Raw genomic sequence first — 23,614 nt, forward strand, 5'->3', positions numbered from 1 at the left:
ATATGTTCTACTGTGCACATGTAAAGCCTAGATAAAAATTAAGAAAATAAAATTTAAAGTTGCATCCTTTATTCATCCTTTATTACCCATTATGACTTCCACGGGGGAGTGTCATTACATCTACCTGGGCTCACCATCTTCCAGGAAGTAGGAAAAACTCTACTCGGACAACTAAACAAGGCAGAAAATTCCCAAACTCTACTAAGGGCTCTTGACATTAATCCCTACAACAGACAGGTGATTGTCATTTGCAGTCAACAGTGGCACTATTGTGAGTGGAAAAGAGGACAGCACCAACGCTGAAGGCACAGATTGATCCTTTAGGTTTCAGCTCAACATGTCCTCCCTGGCCCCCTAACATCTGAGCCTGAGGTTCCCCCACATGCTCACTCTGAGCCCACCTGCTCATCCTCCCTTTCACAGTGTAGGACAAGTACTCTCAAGCCCCCCACAAAAACTGATTGCTTCAAGGCACCTTCCGCCCCAGGCCTGGGGACTTCCTGTTTCCTCCTAGTAACTTGGTAACTGCTATTCGCCTCCAGCCGCCACGTATGAAAAGGCCCACAAGATGGAGATGTCACTGCAAAGATGGAAAGAGAATGAGATCTGCCCTGCCCAACTTCGCAAGCCACAGGTTCACTGTGATGTGATTATTGCTTGCTTGTTTATTTGTTTCATTTGGATACTTGAACATGAATGGTTCAATTATTCCTGTAATTTTGTTTTCTTTTTAACAAGAAAATATTTAGAACTTTTCCACTCAAAAAGTACATTTTTCAAAATTGAAGCACTTTAATAAGTCTGCTTTCATTAAACAGTTGCATCTTGTTTGCCTGAGGGCCTTTGCAAATAATTCTGGTTTTCCTATTTTGTTTTGGCACAACTCAAGTTCCAATGTCATGAAAATGAATGCTACAGTCTCTGTTTCTAAAAGAGGGCCCTATAAATGAAGCTGTAATAGGAGATGTAAAAATGGATTATTTTTAATTCCTCTGTTTTGACTTCATTTTGTATACTGTTTCTTCAGTTCTTCCTTTCTAGGTCAATTTCTCATTCCAAGTTTTATTAACATCCAACACACTAATTTGCTTGGGAAAAACTATGGAAAACTCTAAGTTCACAATGATTCTCAGTAATATGTCCAAAGTGGCCGACCTGCCTGCAGGGGTATTTTAGTTGGCCTCGTTTACCTAGGACTTCTGAGAAGTGGGTCTTGTTTCCAAATCAAGGGAATGGAGTTCTAGAGCTCCCGAGTACTGCACGGGGCCCTGGCACACTGCTTAGGAGTCAGGAGTACGCTGACAGAAGACGTGGGTTCTCATTGCAAAACTGTAACTATGGTTCATAATAGTTTAATATCTTTCCTAAGAAAAGAGTTGTCTTTTTGTTTTTAATATGATATGGGTGTAGGAAACATCTGAACAATAAATCTTACACATTCTACTGAAGTACATGCCTCAGTAAAAATAATCATGTATCTTAATAGCGCAGAAAGCACTTGTAAATATGATATTTGATTATGGGTGACATCCAAAGAATGCAGCTTTCAGAAAGAAAAAATTAAACTGTATAAAATATGTATTAGCATAATCACAACTGGCATAATACGCTTGGGTGATGGAGTACAAATATGATTTGGAGTGGAGGGCCCCTCTTATTTTTCTTTTTTTTACAGTTACACAACATAATCTAGCAAGGTGAGAGTAAGAAGGGGTGACGCAGCCAGGCCTGGTGGCTTCCTGGTCTTAATAATGAAACTGTATATCTAATGTTTCAAATGATTCATTACATGGTTTTTCAAAGCCACAGACAGTGGTAGTTGGAAAAACATGCAAATGGAAAGTAATAGATTCTTTGCAGCTACTTTACTCACTCATGGATACAGAGGATGGCAAAGGTCATGAATTTCCTGTGGCAGAAGTGCACTGGAAGAGGGAACAGGCAGCCTCGAAGAGGCTCCTGCCACTGCTATTCCCCGGAGACAGTTGTTGTGCACAGGCTCCCTGAGAGGGATTTCATCCCGGTATCTTCTTCAAGCCGAGGACTGCTTGGTCCACATCTCCCTAGGTGTCATAGAGACTCCTCATTCTTTGCATGGCCCAGGCTGAATGTCTCTAGCTGCAATTTGCGTTTCTTCCAGGATCTTCTGTCTCAGCTCCTTGCTTCTATTAATAACATCCACATGTTCACACAAGCCTAACCCCTTACTCACTCTTCTTTGTCTGTTTCTACCCTCCTGGCAGAAGCCACAGGTGCCCCAACTTACTTCTTGCCTCAAGCCCCTGGGTCATGTCTCTTGGACTTGGAGGCAGCTTCTGGCGGCCCCTACACCTGCAGCTTTACCCTGCTAGGCTCCATTCATTGATGTGTTAGAGTACATCATCAGTTGCTTCCAGACCTGAACAGCCCTGTGGGCTCAGGATAAAGACCAGTCTCTTCCCTGGGGCATTCAGGCGCTCCTGCATCCAGCCCCACTCTCCCTCCTTTAATTTCCCACCCCCAGGAGACACTCGGCCAGACCAAGCAATGAAGGAGACACAGACAGGTGTCCTTCAGGAGCCTGCACTCCTGGGCCTTCCAGCTCAAAACTGGACCTGGGTTTCCAGGGGTTGGGAAGTGGGTGGAGTCTGGGGCTTCCACTTTAGGACCTGGGAGGAACTGCCCCCAAAGCCCACGGCTTTGGAAACCTGAGGATACAGCAATGAACGGAGCCTAGTTCCCACTCTAGAGGAGCTGGCAGCCAACAGGTGTGAGCTGTGCAATGTCCTATCAGATTAATATTCCTCACTTTGGCCCCAAATCTCACATCCCATATATATGACAAGGATCTTCTTTCTGTGTGACCGTCTGGCAGTACAGGAAACCTCAGCTAATGCCAAGAAGAGGCACCCTAGGGTAAAAGACAGAGGATGTCTTCAGGGTAATCAACTTGTTACTTCATTACTAAGACCAGAACCTGAACATGCCCACTCCAGGGCCACACTGGGCTGGGAAACCTGAGAGTTTGACACTGTGGGGCTTACGGGACATCTCAGAAATGAACAGTGATGTGTGACCACACAAACCCCACTGATAGCCCTTCTTCCTGGGGCTGTAAGAGCTTGCCTGCTCTACTGATACATCCTGACTGAACCTCTAATCGTCAGCAGTGCTCAGCAAAACACACTTCACAACATACAGCAGAGGATCGGAATACGGAATACAGGTCAAAACTGTTTTAAATGCGGGATTTGAGGCAAATGATCCCTGCTCGTGTCTAGATTTCTGATCAATCACAAGCTGCTGGAAGCTATACGCCATCATCATACATTGTCACTTCTCACTGAACCCACACGGTGGGGCCCACACAGCACTCTCACGTGTACTTTTCATCTGCTCATCAAAACCACCCTCTAATGTAGGGTTGGCATAATCGGCATTTTACCCTCAGGGGTGAAATAACTTCCCGGTGAGTGAGATGGAACCCTAGCCAGTGTTCTCTAACTCAGCACGCTTGCCATTTAAGGGTAACTGTTTGTAACTGTTCTAGAATTACAGGTCTTACCTTTCCCTTGTAAACACATCCTTGAGCAATCACTCACTTCTAGGAGTTATAATCAGCTAATGTCTGGTGGTCTAATACTCTTGCCAAGTTAAATTCCTTGCATGGACCATACAATCCCTTTCCCTTCTGGTAGGTCCTGGATTAATTTCACAATACCTTAATAGGTCCACTACATCCTCATTTACATAGAATTAATCATTCAAAGGTGAAAATTGATGTGTATGAGACAAACTGCAGAGCTTACACTACATCTAGAACAGTTTTTGAGGAGTGAATCAAAACATTCACATTTAAATATTCTAGGAAAAAAAGTGTATGCTTTCTATTGAACGTGCACCGGGAGATGAGACAATAAAATATCATCTTTAATAAAAGATTTACTTACTAAGTGGTATATATTCTTGCCTTTGGACTATATTCTGTAAATGAAAATCCTTCAGGTTATACTTTTGGTCTATACTTCTCCTTTAGGCACCCTTAATGAAACCGATTCTCTTTACTTGAGGACACTGAAGCCATCAACATGCTTCTTATTAAACCCACCTTTCCAGCCTGGCGTCCTGTGGGGGTGAAAGAGATGACGCGGAAGGGGTGGGCACAGTGGGCCCAGACGAAGGTCTTGAGGAGTGATAAGAGTTGCTTCCAAAGTTGCTGTATCTAAAGAGTGCAGAGGTTTAAGTGGGGGGAAATTAGCACAATGGTAAGTGAATAACATTTAGCAAACTCAATTTTTGCAAGAAAAATAGTCTGAAGATGCTAACATTGTTCGTGATTGCTCTAACTGCTATGTTTTGATTATCGCTCATTAGAGAAGATTCCCAAAGTCAAAACAATTAGGCATCAGGATTTATGACAAAAAGTTGAAATAAAACCCTCTTATTTACTGTCTTTTAAAATGTACAGTAAAACTATTTGCTGTAATTAAGAAATTGAGAATCCAAATTATTTTCATTTGAATGATGAAGATTTTTCTTGCCTCTCCTGGTGGTACAATTAGCATCAAATCCATCAACGATTTCCAGAAAATGCCAGATGACTGACTAAAGAAACACCTTATTAAAAATTCTGCTTTAGGTATTTCTGAATCAATTTCATTCATGAAACAGAATCTCACTGTGTGGCTGGTGATCAAGGAGAAAGTGTCCCCCAACCTTCTGGACTGGCCCACTGTTTAGAGGCACGTGTGTCCGTGTTTTCATCCAATATTTCCCCAGAACCAAAATTATAGCTACTAGGCTTAAATGAGTGTTTATTGTGTCCCAGTCATTTCTGAAAGCTTCAGGATTTGTAAAATTCTAGAGTTTTCTTTCTGTTTTTTCAGAATAGATGTTCTTTAGCAATTGCATTTAGCCATCCTCCCTCAGTGCATTCCCAGCAGAGATCATTACCTGAAGGGCTTGCATGGGAGTGGACACTCAGGATTAGTTACAAATAACAAGCTTCAGAGAGCTCTGCCTCTGTCTACTCAGCCACAGAGCAGGACCAACTCCTTCCCCTAAACTAGTTAGGGACATTTTATTTGGGTACACGGGACCTCAAGGGCCACTATGATATACGTGCACAGACTTTCCTGCCATATGGTGAATCCAGTCCAAACTCCCATCAACAGAAATCCACACTAAGCATTCTGGGAAGTAATTTGACTTCAAAATGCAGATAGATATCCTTTGACAGAGTGAGTCTACTTTGGGGAAGTTATCATAACCTCATGGTTATTTATATAACAAAAATGTCATGCAGGGAGATACTCACTGGAACATGACTGAGATCACAGTGAAAAACTGGAAACTACGCAACCAAGTAACAATGTAAGAATGGCTAAGAAAGTGTGATATATTATTCAGTGGAAATTCATGCAACCATTAAAAATGACTGCCAGTTTTATAAGTGATAACATAAAAAATGTTTATATATACAAAGGGTGCCAAAAATGTATACACATTTTAAGAAAGGAAAAAACTATATTAAAATTGTAATACTCAATATATACCGATAACAAAAGATGAATACAAGTCACGTTTGACGCCTGCAATTACAAAAGGTGATCAAAGTGGTTACCATCAGTGTGATTTTAACAATTTTTTTCCTTTCTTAAAATGTGTATACATTTTTTTTGGCACCTTCGGTATATAGGCTGAATTAAAATATCATGATATAATACACTAAGTTTGATCACAACCATATAAAATATTCTTAAAGGTCAAAAATTATGTGTAGAAAAAAGTGTAAAACCAGATCATCTTTTTTAAAAAGTGGAATACAGAGAGGAAATGTCAGATTTCCTTAATAAGTCACATTAGTAAAATGAGAAAGAATATATTTATATTTCCCCCAATCTATCCTGTGTTGCTAAGTCTTGTATGCTGGGCTGTTGCTCTTGTTTGTTTATTTGATGTGTTACCACACATCAGTCCTGTGCTCAGAACCAGGCCCTCCACCGGGTAGATGGGGTCTCCCATCACACAATCAATGTTACTCCATCGTCCTCCTCTGTAAGCTCACCACTTTTGTGGAACTTGGTCTCTGTGCTCTTAAAAAACCCAACACTTTACAGGTCCAACAGGATCTCTGAGTGTTGGTGTGATTTTTCAAGAGGGCACCCCAACCACAGGTCATAGAGAAAGCAGAAAAGCAATGGATGAGAAGACCGTGCAAAGAAAGGAAGAAGGAAAGAAGGAATAAAAAAGCTCAGGGGCAAAGAAGAGGGAGAGAAGCAAGGCAGCAAGCACTGTGCCGCGGGAGGGGAAGGAGGCTGCCGCCAGGAGCTGAGCGCCCCGGGAGACCAGGCATCTGTGCTCAGGCTTCAGCCTGTGTCACCCAGCTGCCGGACTCTCAGCTCGGTATTGTCCACAACGAAGACAATCCCCTTCCGACCAAAAGTGGGCATCCTGTGGAATGTTTTAATCGGTTTACGCCATTAAAATTATGTTTCAATGACATTATGAAAGTAAAACAAGCATGATGTGTTTATCCCTCCTTTGGGTTTTCTAATGATTGAGCAAGTAATTCAAATACCTCACAGTCAATGCAATTTTGCTTTTCCATTTCAGCCAAACTAATCACAACATACAATTCACTCACTTAACTCTTCAGTTTTTATTATTATTATTATTATTATTATTATTATTATTAATGACTAACTGGTTTCTATTATAACCTATTCAGTCACCCACTGATCAGTCAAATGTGTGGAAGGACCCACGCAAACCATAGTGAGTGACCATCAGAAAATTAATAGGAACAAACAATGTTTATACAGGATACAAATTCCTGTCAAATAATTTAAAAACTGTAAACTTTTCTCAGTGAAATCTAATGAAATCAATCCTCATTCACAAACATGCAGCTGCTGTCCTCATTTATATGATTATTCATTTCAGCAATTTGCTTTCTACCTACCGCTCCCATCCCCCAGGTCTATAAGTAGTAGGGAAGTGTGGGGACCAAGTGGGAGGGACGTGGATCCCAGGAAAGCCCCATTCAGAGGCTGTGAGACCATTACCAGAAAGTTCTGGATCAGCATCATGGGCTAACACCACTGGGGAAGATGAGGTTGCCAAGATATTTTTATTCCAGTCAAATGCACAGCTCTTAACGCACACATAGCGATTGTCCTTGCAGGGCAGAAGGGCCGTGTTGGAGACAGTGCATAAGAACTGTAGGAGTGTGGGAAAGATCACAGCAAATTCAGAATTTTAAACCTGGAAGGGACTGGTAGAGAACCTGTTGTCTGGCGATGTTCACACTGGAGTTCACTTGCTCCCGGAGGTACACAAAGCCAGGAAGCAGGAGGACATGAATTTTCAGATCCTCGAGTTCCCCATTTTGCTCTTTCTTAAAATGGATTTTCCCATGGCCATCCTAGGGTCTCCCAGTTCTCCTTTCCTGCCTTCCCTTCCACAATTGCCTTGCACTTTTAGAAAAAAGCAAAAAAAAAAAAGCAGTCTTCTCATCCAGGCTGAATCAGTGTGGGGCAGAGCTTTGAGCTGTAAAGTCTCCAGGGTGATATGCAAAGGAATAATATGGGAAAGCACCACTCCTGAGGAAATTCCTTGAGAAATACTAAGAAAGGAGAAGGCAGTGATTTATTTATCCAGGGACAAACTCAGAGCCAGATCCATGCATTGTTTCTATCTATTCATCCACCTACCTGTCAGACCCCAGAAGTGAAATGGTTGTCACAGAGATGCATATTAGCTTATTGGAATTGAAACATGAGGTCAGACGTTTGCTGACAGAAATTAGGTCTCATTTGAGACTGGCGTGGCCAATTAGGCATATGTAAGCGTTTCCCATAATTTAATTTAATCAGTTAAATCCAAAGCCCCAAGGTTTTGACAAAAATAAATTTAAAGCACATATATTATATATACAATAGACAAATTACATCTTTTGTAAACTATTTAAGCTTACGATAAAAAAAAAAAACTGGACAGGCTACTTCAAACATTGAGGGAGGTTTCAAAATTCTTTTAGGTTATATGTAAGCAAAAATGGTTGATGACCACAGTTCTAGATTAATTCTTGTATTTATCAGATGGAATGCCTGACACCCATAGCAACTGGCCATTTATTTGTGGCGTGGAAGAGCTGCCTGCCAAGCCCAGGTCATGTAAACCTTCTTTCAAAATGAGAGTGTAACTTCTTGCTGGACACCCAGGCTGAGGGTCCCCCAAGCAGACTACGACAAAAGCATCTTACCGGAAGGACCTGCCTGAAGAACCTCTGGCAGACAGCAGCTAGGGTTAGGACCAGGTATTAGGAGTTACTGTGTATACAAGCCCACAAAGGAGAGAGGGTGACAGACTGCCTAAAAGAGAGGCCTATACAATGTACAGGTTAGGGCCAGACTCTAGAGCAGGCTGCCCAGGGTGGAAACCACTCCCCATTTACCAACTTCTCTGTGCCTTAGTTTCCTCATTGTAAACAAGGGCAATGAACAGAACCTACCTCTTAAGGATTAAGTGATACATTAAAGTGCTAATTTCATGGCTCTTAAATGCTCAATAAATGTCAGCGATTATTATTATTACTCTAAGATGGGAGTGGCCATCAGTATTAATTTTGGACAATTGATTGCTCAAAATATCCAACCCTCCGTTCCCCATTCCCTGCTCTGCAGAAGTTTCTAATCCAGGTGTCAGTGAAGGGCAGGCACACAGGTAAGCCAACAAGCTCTGCTGAAAATTCCCTGTGCAGTCTTGATTTACACTCCTCCCGCCCTTTGTTCTCCCCCCCCCAATTTTTATAAGAATTATTGAAGTGTTTACACTTTAAATAATGTAATTGTATGAATGTCCATGAAGTGACTCAAACTGCAATTGTTTGCCATCTCACGGGAAGCTACTGTGCTTCCCCCAAAATAAGTCTTAGCCAGACAATCAACTCTAATGGGTCTTTTGGAACAAAAATTAATATAAGACCCAGTCTTATTTTACTATAATATAAGACCGGGTCTTATATAATATAATATAATATAATATAATATAATATAATATAATATAATATAATATAATATAATATAATATAATAATACAATATAATATAATACCACGTCTAATATTAATTTTTGCTCCAAAAGACGTATTAGAGCTGATTGTCTGGCTAGGTCTTATTTTCAGGGAAACACGGTACGAGTAATCTTAAGAAAAAAAAATGGATACATTAGAATAAAAAGCGAAAGCTATAGAAAGGGCAAAGAAAATAAAGACACCCACCTATTAGAAGAGAAAGACCGGAAGTTGTAAGGCTCAGAGGCAGAATATGTGCTCAAATGGAGAGAATCAGAGCAACTGTTAAAAGGAAGGCAAGCCCCACTCAAAATGTTTCGTGGGAAGATGACTAAGCACTTCATGGAATTCTGCAGGTCAAACAAGACCCTGTGCCAGGTAGATGGGTGCGAGATGTATCGATTATGTCAGACCATGCATATTTTTAATACCTCCCATTTAAAATCCATTTTTAATAATTGTATCATAGCAAAAGAGCTCCTTACTTCAAGTGGATGACAATTGTCTTTTGTAGCTTGCCTAAATACTGGTATTTAGTGAGTGGTCAGGGAGTTAGTTTCTCTGCTCTGACTGGAATCCACACAAACACAGCACAAGATGAGCCAAGCAATGCAGTTAAGCAATGTGTTGCCTTCCCCAGGTTAACCTCACACAGGCCTCCATGCAGACCACATCTACCTGTTTTCCTTCTGGGCCTCAGCTTCCTTTTCTTTGGTGGATAAGGGCGAATCCTCAAAGTCATAGGAGAAGAGGTGGAAGGGGCTGTGAGGCACATAGGGCAGCTTTTCTATGGCCGGTGATGCCTTCGGGAGGCCAGATGCAGCAGAGGAGGACCGAGAAGCCAAGGCAGGGGTGGGGGGTGGCAGCAGGGCAGGCCCAGAGGCCCCGTTGCACAAGAGGCCCCTCACTGCAGCGCTGGCCGGAAGCTGCTTGCCCTGCGAGGTGGCATTGGAGGCAGTGGGGAGGGCTGGACTCTCGGAAGCAGCATCCTGTCCGGTGGGGATCTGCTCCGCCGCAGGGCTGGCCCAGCAGACAGAAGAGTTGAGGGAAAGGGAAAGGGAAAAACAGAAATTCAGGAGAGAAGGAGCAAAAGTTAGGAAAAAGGAAAAGACATGTAAAAATCCACTCTTGTTACAGCCACTTACTTCAGAACCCAGTTGGGCTTCTTGAACTGCAATACAAAAGCCAGAAGCTTTGGTTTGCCCAATTATCCTGGCACCCTGAGTTTGCCAATGTGGCAGGTGAGACCCACCTGGTCTCTGGGCATAGAGGTCTTTGTGAGGGGATTTAATGGAGCCTCAAAAGCTCTTCTTCACACCTACTCAGCCCCCCAAGTTTCTCCTCACTGGTTGTGTCGGCACCGGAATCTCCGTAATTCAAACTTCATTTCTTTATCTTGATCAGAGTATCTGTCCTCTACCTAAAAAGCCCAGCCTTAAAGAGTGGTATCCCCACAGCTCTATACTTCAGTTACTGTTTTCAGTCCTTTCTTGAAAGCAGGTATGGATAAGAGAAAAGGAGAAGAATGGAAAGAGCCAGGAAGGAAGGGCTGCATAATGAAGACACATTTTGCCGATGTCACCCTTTCCCCAGGGCCTCCTCTGCCTCTAGGCCCTAGATGTGTAGACTCCTGCAGGCAGGCCTCATTCTGCCACAGTTACAGTTGTAAATCGGTCCTCCTTCAGAGGACTGGAACCAGTACACTTAGATATTTTGATGTACGCCTTCATAATCTGAGGATTTATGTTAAATCTGTATTTTCCAGAGAACATGACTCCCAGCCACGCCCATTTGGGAATAGGGTGTGAACAGTTTTCTTTTCTCCCTCAACTTTAGAGCTCCACCCGCATATATGGGCAGGGACATATCGGTTTCCCTGGCCCAACAGGAGGATGACATGGGACCACAAAGAAGTGCTTCCAGCAGGCCTGGCACATGTGGTGGGCACACAGCAGGTACACAGGGTAGGCCTGTGTGGTGGGCACACACAAAGAAGCAGCCAGCAGGAAGAGGGAGCAGTGGAAGACACCAAACCCACAGAAGTAAGCGGAATTTTTCCCTACCATTTTAACAGGTTTACATCAGGGAACAAAAAACTTCCAGATCATTGTTAATGAATGTTTTAGGTACCATTACGATCAAGCCCTGGAGTTTAACATGCATAGCTTAACTTCCTAAAACTGAAAAATATGACTATAATTTATGACCAAGGATGCCCTCCAGCACTAGTCGTGGAGTCAAAGATGCTTCACAAGGTAGGATAACAGCCATGTGCTTGTGCAAACAACGACCCTATGTAAAGACAGCACAGTGTCAGGAGGGATGCCTTTGGAAGTTGCCCATTCTGGCCAGATTCTTCCGTCTGGTCCATACGTGCTGTACTGTGTGAGTCACTGAGGGTTGTAGGGTTTGCGTGTGGGAGAGAAAACGTGCACATTTAAAGCACCTATGGAGCCATACCAATGTATTTATTGAGGGTCTACCCAATTTCCTGTGGCTGATTTTCGGTCTACGGTGGAACTGTCAACTAAAACTCCTCTCTTCCCAGAGCTTCCCTAACTAAAAAGTTACTATCCACACGCTGGGCTCTCAGCATGGGCGAGGGGCTCTGGCGAATGCCGACCTTTCTCACCCTCTCATTCTGAAATGTGTGGTTTACTCTCCATCACAAGGCCATTCCTTTTCTCTCTGCACACCCTGATGGCTTCTTTCCAGACATTTCCAAGAGGGGAAGCAATCATTAGTTTGTCAGTTCCAAGAGGATTCCATGACCCCTAGGAATGATGGGTGTCTCAGCATGTCAAATGAGCCTATTTGAGAACTTTTAGGTGCATTGTGCATTGGTGGCCCGGAAAATGAAGCTGCAGCAGCAAAGAATCACACTGACTTTGAAGTTGGTAAGAGAAAGATTTTACCCTAATTTATCCAAGATCCTTTTGATTTTGCTTATTTGTAGAAAACTAACAAAAATGTCAATTTGCAGTGTAATCAATAAAGTGAAGGAAACCAATTTAGATGTATTTTTGAATATCAGGAAATGACATTCAAAAATACAGAAATTACCCATTATCAGTCTTTATTTTTCATATAGACATCATTTTTGGGAAATACCTACAAAATTAAAAAGTATCTCCAAGGTGCTTGTGTCTGTTAACAATGCCTGAAGCCAGAAAGAATGCACCTTGGAGAGGAGAGTAGAGTACAGTCAAGTCCCCAAAGGTCCCTAGAGCTATGTTAGTTGTTCTGGGCATGAAAATAAATACCTGGCAATTTTTCTATGCTGCATGGGGTCAAAAGCATTCCTGTCAATTTGGATAAAAAACAAACTTGCATCATTTACACAGTAGTTACCCACACATATTTTTAAGCTAATATTCTACTGGTAAAATTAGTAGGAAGCAGGAAACACGTGTAATTATTCTTACTACAGTGATGAAAGGGTTAAAATTTTCTGAGCAGAGATGAGCATCTTTTTAGTCACTGCCAATCTGACTGAGCCAAAGCACTTAATGAGGAAGGGAACAGTGGGAAGAAAACCAACTGGGTGAGTCTTCCATAAAGCATGGTTAAGAAGGCAGTATTTGAATAAAAAATACAGTTCTCTAATAAAAAAGTGCCCTGTGATTTCTACAGAACTAGTCACTCTGTGGCTCTGTGCACAGGGTCAGGGAAGGTTTACCAGTGGGAGCTAGTGAGGCAGGGAGGAGGCTACTGATAGGTGGCTGCAAACTGTGCAACAGAAAGGAGCCTTGGCCTTTTAGTGGGGGCCTGGAAGGGTCCAGCCCTTGGTACCTGTCCTTGCCTTGAGAGGGGGCATCGTCCTCTATCTCTTCCTCTGAATTGGGCTCCGTGACTGGCTGCTCCTCTTCCTCCTCCTCATCCCTGAGACAGGCCAGGAAAAGAGAAATGCACAACAGAGACAAGATGGAGAAGCGAGATAAGCGTTACAGACAAACAGGAAGATGAAGCAAAACACAACTCCAGCTGGCTGAAATGAAAAGAGCACATTCAATCTGTTGGGGGAAAGGAAGGCAGTTCTGAGATGGGGAAATTTAAATGCGGGGTGGAGATGCAATAACCCAGCACAGGCCAAATTTCTTTGTCAAGTTGGCTGGATGCTGCTGCCCTGCACCCCCACAGGCGATTCAGAGCAGCTTCTGGCTGTGGGCAGGCCTCCTAGGTGGATTTCCTCCTCCACACAGAATCACACAGTGAGTGTCCTTAGTAACGCCCAGCTCCTGCTGCAGAGTCCTCACCTCTTTAGTGCACCCCTCTCAGTTGGAAACCACTAAGGCCAACCCAGCACTAACCTCCATGGTGGATATCTCATTTTTGCAAACCACTCCCTCATTCTCAGTGAATGTGATTCAGGGGGTTGATCCACCCCAACTTTAAGGGTGGCTGCATGGTCTAAGTGGAGTCAATCCATGTCACCCCTGGGATTTCTCCCAGTGTCTTTAGGGATGACCAGCTGTAAGAACCTCCTAAATCTGGAGCTGCCTATAACTTCTAGTGGAAGAAGGTTATCTGTGAGTAAAGCCAACCCAAGAAAAGTAGAGTTGAGGGCGGGGGGGAGAGAGAGAGGAATCCCATGACAATATTAACACCTGGATCCAATACTTTTGAAACTCCACCCTGGCCTTTCACTAAAGGAAGATAATAAATTCTCAGTTTAACTTGGGTTTTACCCTTGCAGCTAAACAAGTACAGACTTTGATAACTGAATCATTTCCCTCCTTTGGCCTCCAAGGCCTGTCAATATCTGATTTATGTCACTTTCTACATGGAATACCAACCCAAGGCCCTGTAGGCTTCTCAATCCTTTGCCAAAGGGATTGAAACTCTTGAATTCCCATGACCTGCCCCTTTTTCCACTTCAGTCCCTCACATACTGGCCCTCACCAGCATACAATACTTTGGAACTAGTCCACCTTGGAAACCTTGCATCCAAACTTTCTACATCCTGACCACAAGCCCCCATTTACCCAAATCTCTCATTCTACTCCAACCACCTTATAACTCTTCTGCAATCTCCTAGTGTCCATCTTCTACTTTCTAAATGTCTACGGCTCCTTTTTGCCTTCAGTTCATATGAATCCACCATTTCTCACTTTATCAAGATTTTTAACTCTTTTATCCCATTGTCCTTCAGTTGTAGTTTCTGTTTTTAAAGAAGTATCAAATACATGCAGAAAAGTACACAAATCACTTAAACTTCACAAAACAGATACATCCATAGAACCAGCACTCCTTTAAATCTCCCTTCTAACTGCTTCCCTCCCCTACTTCAAATAGCATAAGTTAGCTTTGCCTGTTTTTCTTCTCCATCTAAAAGGAATCATATCATGTCCAGCTTCTTTTGTTCAGTGTCATATTTGTGAGATTCATCTACAGTGTTATGTGTACTTGAAGATCATTCCTTCTCATTGCTGTATAATATTCCCTTATATGAATGTACCACAATTTATTCATTCTCCCATTGATAATGACTGGGTACATTTCAGTTAAAAACTATGCCCACAACCTTCAGCCTGAGGCCACCTTTCCTCAGCTTGATCAGGAATCTGTAGATGTTATGATTTCTGGTCTACCTACAATACATAGATCTCTACCCCACCATCTAATAAGTCTCTCCTCTTTAAAATGAAACACTGAGCCCTTCCTCCTAAAATGACTTGATTTCACTTGCTCCCCCAGGTAGTAAAGTCATTTAGAAGTAGTTTCTGCTGTAGTTGGAGGAGCTCTGAGCCAGGCAACCTGGGTTGCACTCCAGCTCCATCATATACTAGTTGTGTGCCCTTGAGCCCCACTTTCTTATCCCGTATAGGATAACAATAGTACTTACCTCCTAGGAGGTGGTGCTTACTATGTACAACACTGAAAGGGCATGGCATAAAACAAATCAGTTTGTGTTAGCTGTTAGCTATCATCACTACCATCGCTGTCTTTTGGGCCCTTGTAGGAAATCTCTAACATCCCTACGAGGGGACACTCAGAACTCTGCTTGATTCGTTAAGGAAGAGGACACATACTCTGCAAAGGATTCCACAGCACTGACAGCAACACTTTCTCTTTTATAACTTCCACCTGTGTAAGCTCTGTCTTTTTGATACCTTTCTCTTGCATGTAGTTGTCCCACAGATGTTTGAAGACAGCAATCCTGAGCTACATCCCAACCTGTCTCCTCTTTAGGCTCAACACCTCTGACCCTACAAAAAATTTTCCCATGACTTGCGTGTGTCATAGCTGTGTTATCATGAGGGGCAGGGTAGGACAAAGGACGCAGCACAATGGCACACCGGGAGGGCCGACTTCGGGATGCCCTATGGTCAAAGCACTGGCCTTGCCCTACAACCTAAATGGGTGGAGAAGGGCATACCCTCTCATAGGGCACAGAACATTCTATACTTGATTTTATTTTGTTTCATCCTATGATGAAATTAGTCAAACAGAATGATATTTTACACTGATAATAGTTAAGATTGATGAATTAGTTTAGGTAATTTAGCTTTTTTCCCTAGGTGAATTTTCTCTTGAAGCATAACTTAGTTTTGTTTATAGTTGTGCTAAGGGATTTTGGGTCTTTGATATTTGGCTTTTAAATAGCTCTAGGGGTATTTTGCTTGTTTTTAATAATAAGGAGTTACTCTAGGGCACAGGCTTGTTCTGAACCTATCAGGTGTTTTCCTTTTTACCACAAACAGTCCCAAATTGGAGGCCACCCTTTTCAGTTGGAAAAGCAAGATGCCTGCAATCTGACAACTTCTGAAGGGCTTAGTTTCTTCAAAGCCCACTTAACTTTCCCAGATTTGGGTCTCAGGCTGATGTCATATTTCTTAGGCCTCAGAACACAAACAACAAGGGAAATCAATGTTGCTGAGCTATTTCAAAAGTACAATAGAAACATTTAAAACAGTATTAAAGCATATGCTAGGATCAAAGCCATCAGGATGAGGAAAAGTCAAGCAACAAATTCAGAGAAGGTATTTCAATACATCTAACAGATATAACTTCATATCAAGAATACACAAACATGTACATTAAACATCAATAAAAACACAACTATAAAAGTGAGCAAAATAGATGATCATGGCCAATGATCTAGCATGACGAGCTATTTTAACCTCATTATAAATCAGGGAAATATAAATCAGAACCACAATAAGATACCATTTTATATCTACTTGGCAAAACTCAGAAGTATGATAACACCAAGTACTGAAGAGAATGCAGCTCAACTGGTTCTCCTATACTGATTTCAAGAACATGCATTGGTATAACCACTTGGCAAACAAGTGGTGCTACCTTGTTAAGTTAAACATTCATATCATGAATCTGATTCATATCACCTAGAAGTGGCATTGCCCCAGGGCAGTGGTTCTGAATCTGGCTGATTCTACCCAAGGGACCATTGTTAATGTTGGCAGACATTCTCAGCTGTCCCACCTTGGGGAGGAAGTGCTACTGTCATCAAGTAGGCTTAGATGCTGCATCCTACAAGGCCCAAGACCACCCTCCACAAGATACTGGGGTACAGTGGTTAAAAGAGTTTCCCATGCTTAGAGTTTATAGGTCCATCGGGAAGAAAGACATTAAACCACTAATTATACCAAGATGTATTCAACTGAAAAAGACATCCACAGTGCTGTTGGCTCAAAACTCAGAAAGCCAAGCAGGAAGTGACTAGAGGATAAGATAGGATTTTGCACGTAACATTTGCCTGCTCAAACATATCTTCTAACCTTAGAATGAAGTCCAATTTGCCTAGCTAATACTCTGACCATCTCTCCAACGTCATCCCCCACTCTCCCTCCATGAACCTCCATGCCCCAATCTTAATTGGTCTATTGATCTGTGTACATGACACCAAGGGCATTTCAGCTCTGGGGTCCTCACAGGAGCCATTCTCCCTGCCTGGAGTTATTCTCCCTCATCTGTTTCTCTAGTGGACCCAGACTCCAAAGACAACCAGGAAGTACTTGCTGCCTTTTGATGTTCTTTGGCACTGTGAACCTAGCATGGTACTCAGCATAGAAAAACCTGCATGGATGGTCAAAGAATAAGATTGGCAAGAATGGAGAGGTGACCCTAGAGATCCCCCCACACCATAGATAAGAAAGATGAGGTCTAGAGAAGGCAAGATCACATAACTTGCCAGTAGGAACTCCAGTCTCCTAATGTCCAGGCCAGCATCCTTTCTACCATGCCAGGCTCCCCATGAAACCAAAGAAGAATCTAAACTGACCCCATCACTCTGTCATCACTGTGCTGGTCCATCTAAGCAACTGTCGCCTAAACTGTGCTTCTCCATCTTCCTCTCACATAGCACAGACAACATAATACCATTTGCACAGCCCACAGGATAACAGACACAGCTGTGTGAGGCCACCAGGAGACCTGCCCAGGGCTCCAGTCACCTCAGACCTGCTTGGTGGCCCTGAGAGAATCAGTGTCTTGACACAGGTATGACCCATTTGTGGCAAATCGTTAGAAAGCTCTGCATTGAGGTTTAGATAAGATGCAGATATTTTAAATGCCCCATTTCATTATGTAAAATGCATAAGACATATCATCATTAATAAAGAAAATATTTCATAGATATACTTTCTTAAATTTATGAGAGAAAAAGTACCCCCATTGGGCTCCAATGGCATCACTCTGTGTTAGTGAATATTTAGACTGGAGTTTGAACTTAGCCTCACAATGACTCACACTTTCTGTTAACTTGAAGTCTGTTGTTTCTAGGTTACCAAGGGTCTAAGATGAGATTTGAACATTTCCAATTAGTGATCTTAATCAGTTAAGACATATATCTGACCAACTGAAACAGTGATTTCATGATTTCATAGAGTTTTGTTATCCACCAAATTAAAAAAAGTTTCCCTCCAAAGATTTTTGCCAGCCAAAAGAATAAAAAGACATATAACAGAGCCCAGCTGTTGCTCTGATGTTTCCATGGTGAGAACCCAAAGTTAGACAGGAAAGTATTTATGGTCCCTGCAGCATGCGGTTTAGAAGGGGTATAAATTCTAGGCCATGGATACCGAATATAACCAAGAACTGGACTACTGGCCAACGCCTTAATGCATAAGCCATTATTTTGCTATTTTGTTTTTGAATGAAATACTAATGGATCCAGCACATTCTTTCTGCTGAAAACATGGAGTAGTTTAATATAATGGAATTCCAGTCTGTAGAGTATAAACATCAATAAGTAAAAAAAAACAAAAAAACCCATAATTAATAGCAAGGTTGCAGATTTATTCATATGTAAAACAAATCAATCCAGTCATAACTAAGGAGGAGTCTCACTACTTTCTTTTGCGTGTATTTCAATTTTGTTTTTAAAAAAACTTTATTCTAAGCCATTGATACTAAATTGTGTTAAATGTCCCTTAGAAGTCTCAGAGAGCAGAAGAGAAACTAGGATGCATATAGACTGGAATTCCCTATGAACTTTTGGCAACAGCAGGGAAATCAAGTGTAGTCCCAGGCAGAGGTTTCAAGATGGCAGCCGCCAGAGGTGAAAACAGCCCTGCCCTGGGTCTGGCTTGGCTCCATCCTGAGACATTGGGGCTCTCTTATCTTGCCCATAAAATAAAGTGCAACAGCAGAATGGGAAACGCCAGCTCTGGTGGTCTGTGATAGCTGAAGAAACAAAATCATGGGGACATTAGACAAGGGCTCCCATCGCCAGAAATTATACAATCACTAGCCTAACGTGTACTGTTTAGTCAAGCTCACTTTTAAGTGTTTCAAATAATGGCATTTCTTAGACACATTTGGTCTTAATGTTTTTCATAAATGGGGAGAGGAAGATACCAAAGAGTGAAAGACTCCTAGCTAGAAATGAAAGAAACATAATATGCGTCTTCAAGAAACAGATATCAAACGTAACCCACCATGAGGAAGCCGAACGTGTTACCGAGTTTTAGTGTGCAATAACATCTTTCTAACTCATGATTCAGTGTGAGTCTAAAACTCTAATTGCCTTTTCACATGCTTTGGACTTCAACACACCACAATCAACTCTTAATACGGTAATAAAGTACAGATAATTGACATCTAGAGATAAACCCCAAATCTTATATTTCAGCCAGGGTTCTTCCCAACAACCTCATTTTCTATTTTCTACCCTCTTGAGTCATGCCCCAAATTACCAACAGTAACCACAGCGACTTGTTTGGGTAGCATTTGCTTTCTACTTCATTGGCTATCTGCTGGTGGAGATGCCAATGAAGAATGAACCCCATAAAATGGAGATAACAGGAAGAGAAAACAGAGCAGCAAAGGGCCATAAATATCTAGAGACCATCACCAAAAAATTGGACACATGTCACAGGGCCACATATTGCCCTGTACACTCACACAGTGCCCACAATGTCCCAAACAGTTCAGGGCTCAGCCTGGTCTGAGCTTCCCCAGGAGGGTAGTCCTGGGAGATCCAGCAGTGAGAGCTACTGGCTCTTTCTCCAAAGCGTGCCTCAAACTCTCCATGCCTCTCCACAGCCAAGAGCAAACTCCAGCCTAGTGATCTCACCCTTGTGATATATCATTTGAAAATGTGAATGCTTTGCCCCTACCTTCAGAAATTGTATTCCACTATTTTGGGGTATGAACTGAGCATGGGTTATTTTAGATGCCCCACAAGGTTGAGAACCACTGCCCTAGTCTAAGCTACTAAGGTTTTTCAGTAGTTTTGCACCAATGGCAACCAGCCAGTGTTGCTGTTTCCACCTTCCTTTGCCCCCAATCTGATGGCCACCAGGCAGACAGGCATCTGTTCAGATGTGCATGGCTGAGCCCCTACATGCCAACTAGACTCGATGCTATGGTTTTCAAGACCCTGCCTGACTTGACCTGTTACTGTCCAATCTCATCTCATTTCTGTGCCACTTCTTTGTCCCGTCCCCTCACCCCGCCGACACACACACACACACACAATAACCTGGTCTCTCAGGACACCTATGAGTTACCCAGGTACATCATGCTCTTTCCTCCTTTTGCCATTGAATATGGTATTCCTTTGGCCCAAGTCGCTCTTCTCATCCTTTAGGGTTCAGCCTAAACGTCTGAAAGGCTTCTTGGACCACCACCACGCCACTATCTTCTTTTCTAAAGAATCTTTTTAAATTAATACTTAATTACAGGAATCTATGCTCCCTTTGAAAAAGTATAATATTGCTGATAAAAATTAAGTCCCCTTTGACCAGCAGTAACAACTCTTATAAACTCGGTGGATAAATTTCCAGATTAAAAAAAACTGACATATTGTTCTACAATCTTTTTATACAGCAATTGATGTGACAAGTACGCTGGTACTTCTGATATGGTGCATTTCTTAAAAATCCTCCAGTTGCCTTCCACCTTACAGCTATTCCATGTTTTACTTATCTAGCCATGCCCCAATTCTTTGGTATTATAAGTGATACTGTAATGACAATCCCAGTACGTGTCTTTGCGCACTTCTGCAAGTTCTTCTCAAGGGCATAACTTTATATCCCCGTTACTCTCTATCACACAACCCTGTTTGCTCCCTTTCAAAGCCCTCTTCCAAAGTTACACATTGACTTGCTATAATATTTATGTGTGCACTGTCTTCTGAGGCTGGAAACTTCATAGGGGTCATGTTTACTACTGTGTCCTCATAACCAAGAATATGGCAGGCACAAGAAAATAGGAGCTGAATGAATAATGAATGAACAAATGAATGAATGAATGAATGAATGAATATGATTTTTGTTCTCCTTTAGTTCATGAGCTAGTATTCCTGCCTCAATAAACATAGGGCAGGAATCATAATATCAAAGTTCATAAAATGCCAATACTGACTAAGTCTACCAATGTAAGGTTATTGTGAAATAACAAGCTCAGTATTGAGGTTTCTTGTCTAAGGATTTGCTGGCTGCTCATTTACGTATAGACATGAGCTATCGTGGATGTGGACCCAAGACCCAGCCATGTTTTAAGAAGCACAAAGGTACTTCATCTTTTCTTCATGATCCCCCTCCCCCATTTCCTGATCAAAATTATTTATCCTTTGATTCAAAGGCAATTTTACAAAGCTTATTATAGGTGAAAAAAGAACAAAAAAAGAAAAACGTCTTCTCAAATTCAGTTAAGTCAGTATTTGTTTCATTTCAAAAGGCCTCCCACTGGCACGCAGCCATGGTACCCTCCACCGCACTCAGCCAGTCCCACCCCGAGACCTCTAGGAGAGAAATGCCTGCACGCAGCAGGCCCTGACTGGCCACATCCTTGTGAGAGCTCATCTCTAGTCAATTTTTAATCTCATGTTTATAAAACCAGAACCACACAGCTGGAAAAATAAAACCTCAGGAATGAAATTATTTCTCTGGGGCAATGTGAATACTGTAATTGAGTATGCCTGAGGTGTGATATAATTGTCTCTGAATTCCTCACTGAGTTATTGTGTCTTTAGGAAGCATGCTGTATCAGGATGATCAAAAGGCATTTAGGCTGCACATACCTGTCCCAAATGTGCCCAGGCCTCCTTGCATTCTGCCAGGCACTCTCCAAGGGCAAGGGGCAGGCTTCCCTCTTTATTGCTTGGCTCTGCCTCCCAGGGATCTCGCCAGGGAAAGCAGGCTCTACCAGGAGGGCTGCAGTCCCCCATTTATTCTAGTTATTTAACAAACTCTGTGCCAGGCACTTTTATTTTAAGCACTTTAGATGGTTCACTCCTTTCATGCTCATAGGAACTGCTGAGGTTGGCGCTATTATTGCTCCATTCACAGATAAGGAGCTGAAGCACAGAAAGGTTAGGGAATTCTCCCAGAATTACACAGCTAGTAAGCCTGGATTTGAACCTAGGTAGTCCAACTCTAGCATCCAAGCTACTAACCACTAAGCTCTGCTTCCTCTGCTATGATCATTTCTTTGTGGCTGGAAAATAGAGCCTCTTCTCCTAATCCTTCCTTCTTTCAGATTCTTTCCTGAATATCAACGTCTCTTCTCACTGTATTCAGGTACATAGGGAGTCTACCAGCTCTCACTCCTTGCCCATCCCCCCAAGGTCCCGTTCCACTAAGAGGAGAATCAATGACACATTGATATAGGGCTCCACAAGGCAGACCACGACTATAGCCCATGTTAATTCTGGTCAGCTTCTGAAACATAAACATTAACTCACTTAGGAGTATTTTTTCAACATGAATATGATGCTTCTGTGATCACTGTCAGCTTGCTGAGCACATGGTATAAGACAAGAATGACAGTAGGTCAGGGGTCTCTTTCTTTGGTTCTGTCCTCTTCGATTTCCAAAGCCTATTCCCAAGGGCTCCCTTGCAAAGTGCTTCACCAGCAACACCCGTGCCCAGATTTCCTTCTTTGCCATGTCAGATTCGGCCTCTTCAATCTACACTTTCAGAGTTTTGTGTCCCTGTTTATTCAACCTTCATCAGGAAAGAGTTACTGCCAGGCTCCCTCCACAGACTCTGGACAAGCAAAGACATTTTCATTCCTTCTTTCATGACTGGATTCAATCAGCTCAACTTAGAAATCATTAGAAAGTCCCTGCTCCATTTCCAAAGGGATCCTGGGAATTGCACAGGCTATAAAGAGAGAGATGCTTACTCTCCAGAAGGACCACCAACACCTACACCCATACCTGCATGAACTGCCAAGGAAAATCAAGCTCTACCAGGAAGGGATGTGAACATTTAGAACACAGTTGGGAAGGTGGGTGTTATAGGAAATGTGGGTTTTGCACAAGTCATGGGGAAACAGGCTTGACACTGACAGAAGAAAATGCCCAACGTGAGTCAAAGATTTAACTAGAAACAAGAACCTTTCCTTCTCTTTGAAGTGTGTTCGCCAGCACTCCCACAGTAAATGGCGGTTTCTTCCTGTAACATTACACCAAGTCAGGCCACTCTAGCTTGAGAAACAGTCACACTTGAAGACAACTGATTTCGAGGCTCATTGACTTGGAAAGTAAGTGAACTTCTAATATTCAGCATTTCATGAGATGCTGCTGCTACATTTTCACTTCCAGGGCTTTATCTGTTCACTTCTTTGCTCACTCAGGTTGTGTTCCCTGGGTTACGGCATGTAAGCCGAGGCTTCAACCCTCACCTACATGTCCCTGAGTTCCAGAAGTTACTACCCAATTGACCATAGGCACCTCAAAATTACAGTGCCCAAAGCTTACTGAGTGCCCTACAGATATCCCACGACCCTTGTTTAGTGGCTGCGTGGGAATCACCCCAGACTCCTTCCCCTTTTTCATCATATAATCCAGTCAATATTGTACAAAGAATGTCCTGCTTCTCATCACCTCCTCCTACTCGCCATTCTCCCCGCCACTGCCTGAGTCAGACCCTCTCACCTCTCCCTGGACTGTTGTAATCGCCTGTCTTCCTGCTTGCAGTCTGCTCTCCTCCAATGCACTCCCCACACTGTTCTGAGTGGTCGTGCTGAAATGCAAGCCTGACCTCACTTCACTTAGAATTCATCAGTAGCTCTGTGAAGGGTGAAATGTTGCCATTTTCTTCAAAATCTAGAAAGAGCTTCAAACTCAATTCAGCAAAGTCCAAAC

At 42.6% G+C, this 23,614-nt stretch overlaps 1 protein-coding gene across 22 annotated transcripts in view; it reads right to left on the minus strand.

Annotated features, from left to right (window-relative positions):
- FHOD3 (formin homology 2 domain containing 3) overlaps positions 1 to 23,614 on the minus strand; it is a 433,462-nt gene that overhangs the window by 109,957 nt on the left and 299,891 nt on the right. For 5 of the 22 annotated variants that reach the window (XM_074340106.1, XM_074340111.1, XM_074340104.1 and 2 more), the window contains exons 11-15: positions 12,847 to 12,936; positions 12,318 to 12,356; positions 9,733 to 10,074; positions 9,262 to 9,336; positions 4,088 to 4,201 (exon numbers count right to left, since the gene is read on the minus strand). The exons of 3 other annotated variants lie outside the window; for them this stretch is intronic. In XM_074340106.1, the coding sequence (XP_074196207.1) occupies positions 4,088 to 4,201; positions 9,262 to 9,336; positions 9,733 to 10,074; positions 12,318 to 12,356; positions 12,847 to 12,936 (660 nt within the window). The remainder of the gene's footprint in view (positions 1 to 4,087; positions 4,202 to 9,261; positions 9,337 to 9,732; positions 10,075 to 12,317; positions 12,357 to 12,846; positions 12,937 to 23,614) is intronic. 14 more of the 22 variants (XM_074340110.1, XM_074340108.1, XM_074340122.1 and 11 more) reach the window with 8 other exon arrangements.

The sequence above is a fragment of the Rhinolophus sinicus genome, linkage group LG09 (assembly GCF_036562045.2).
Source record: "Rhinolophus sinicus isolate RSC01 linkage group LG09, ASM3656204v1, whole genome shotgun sequence".
NCBI classification, from domain to species: domain Eukaryota; kingdom Metazoa; phylum Chordata; class Mammalia; order Chiroptera; family Rhinolophidae; genus Rhinolophus; species Rhinolophus sinicus.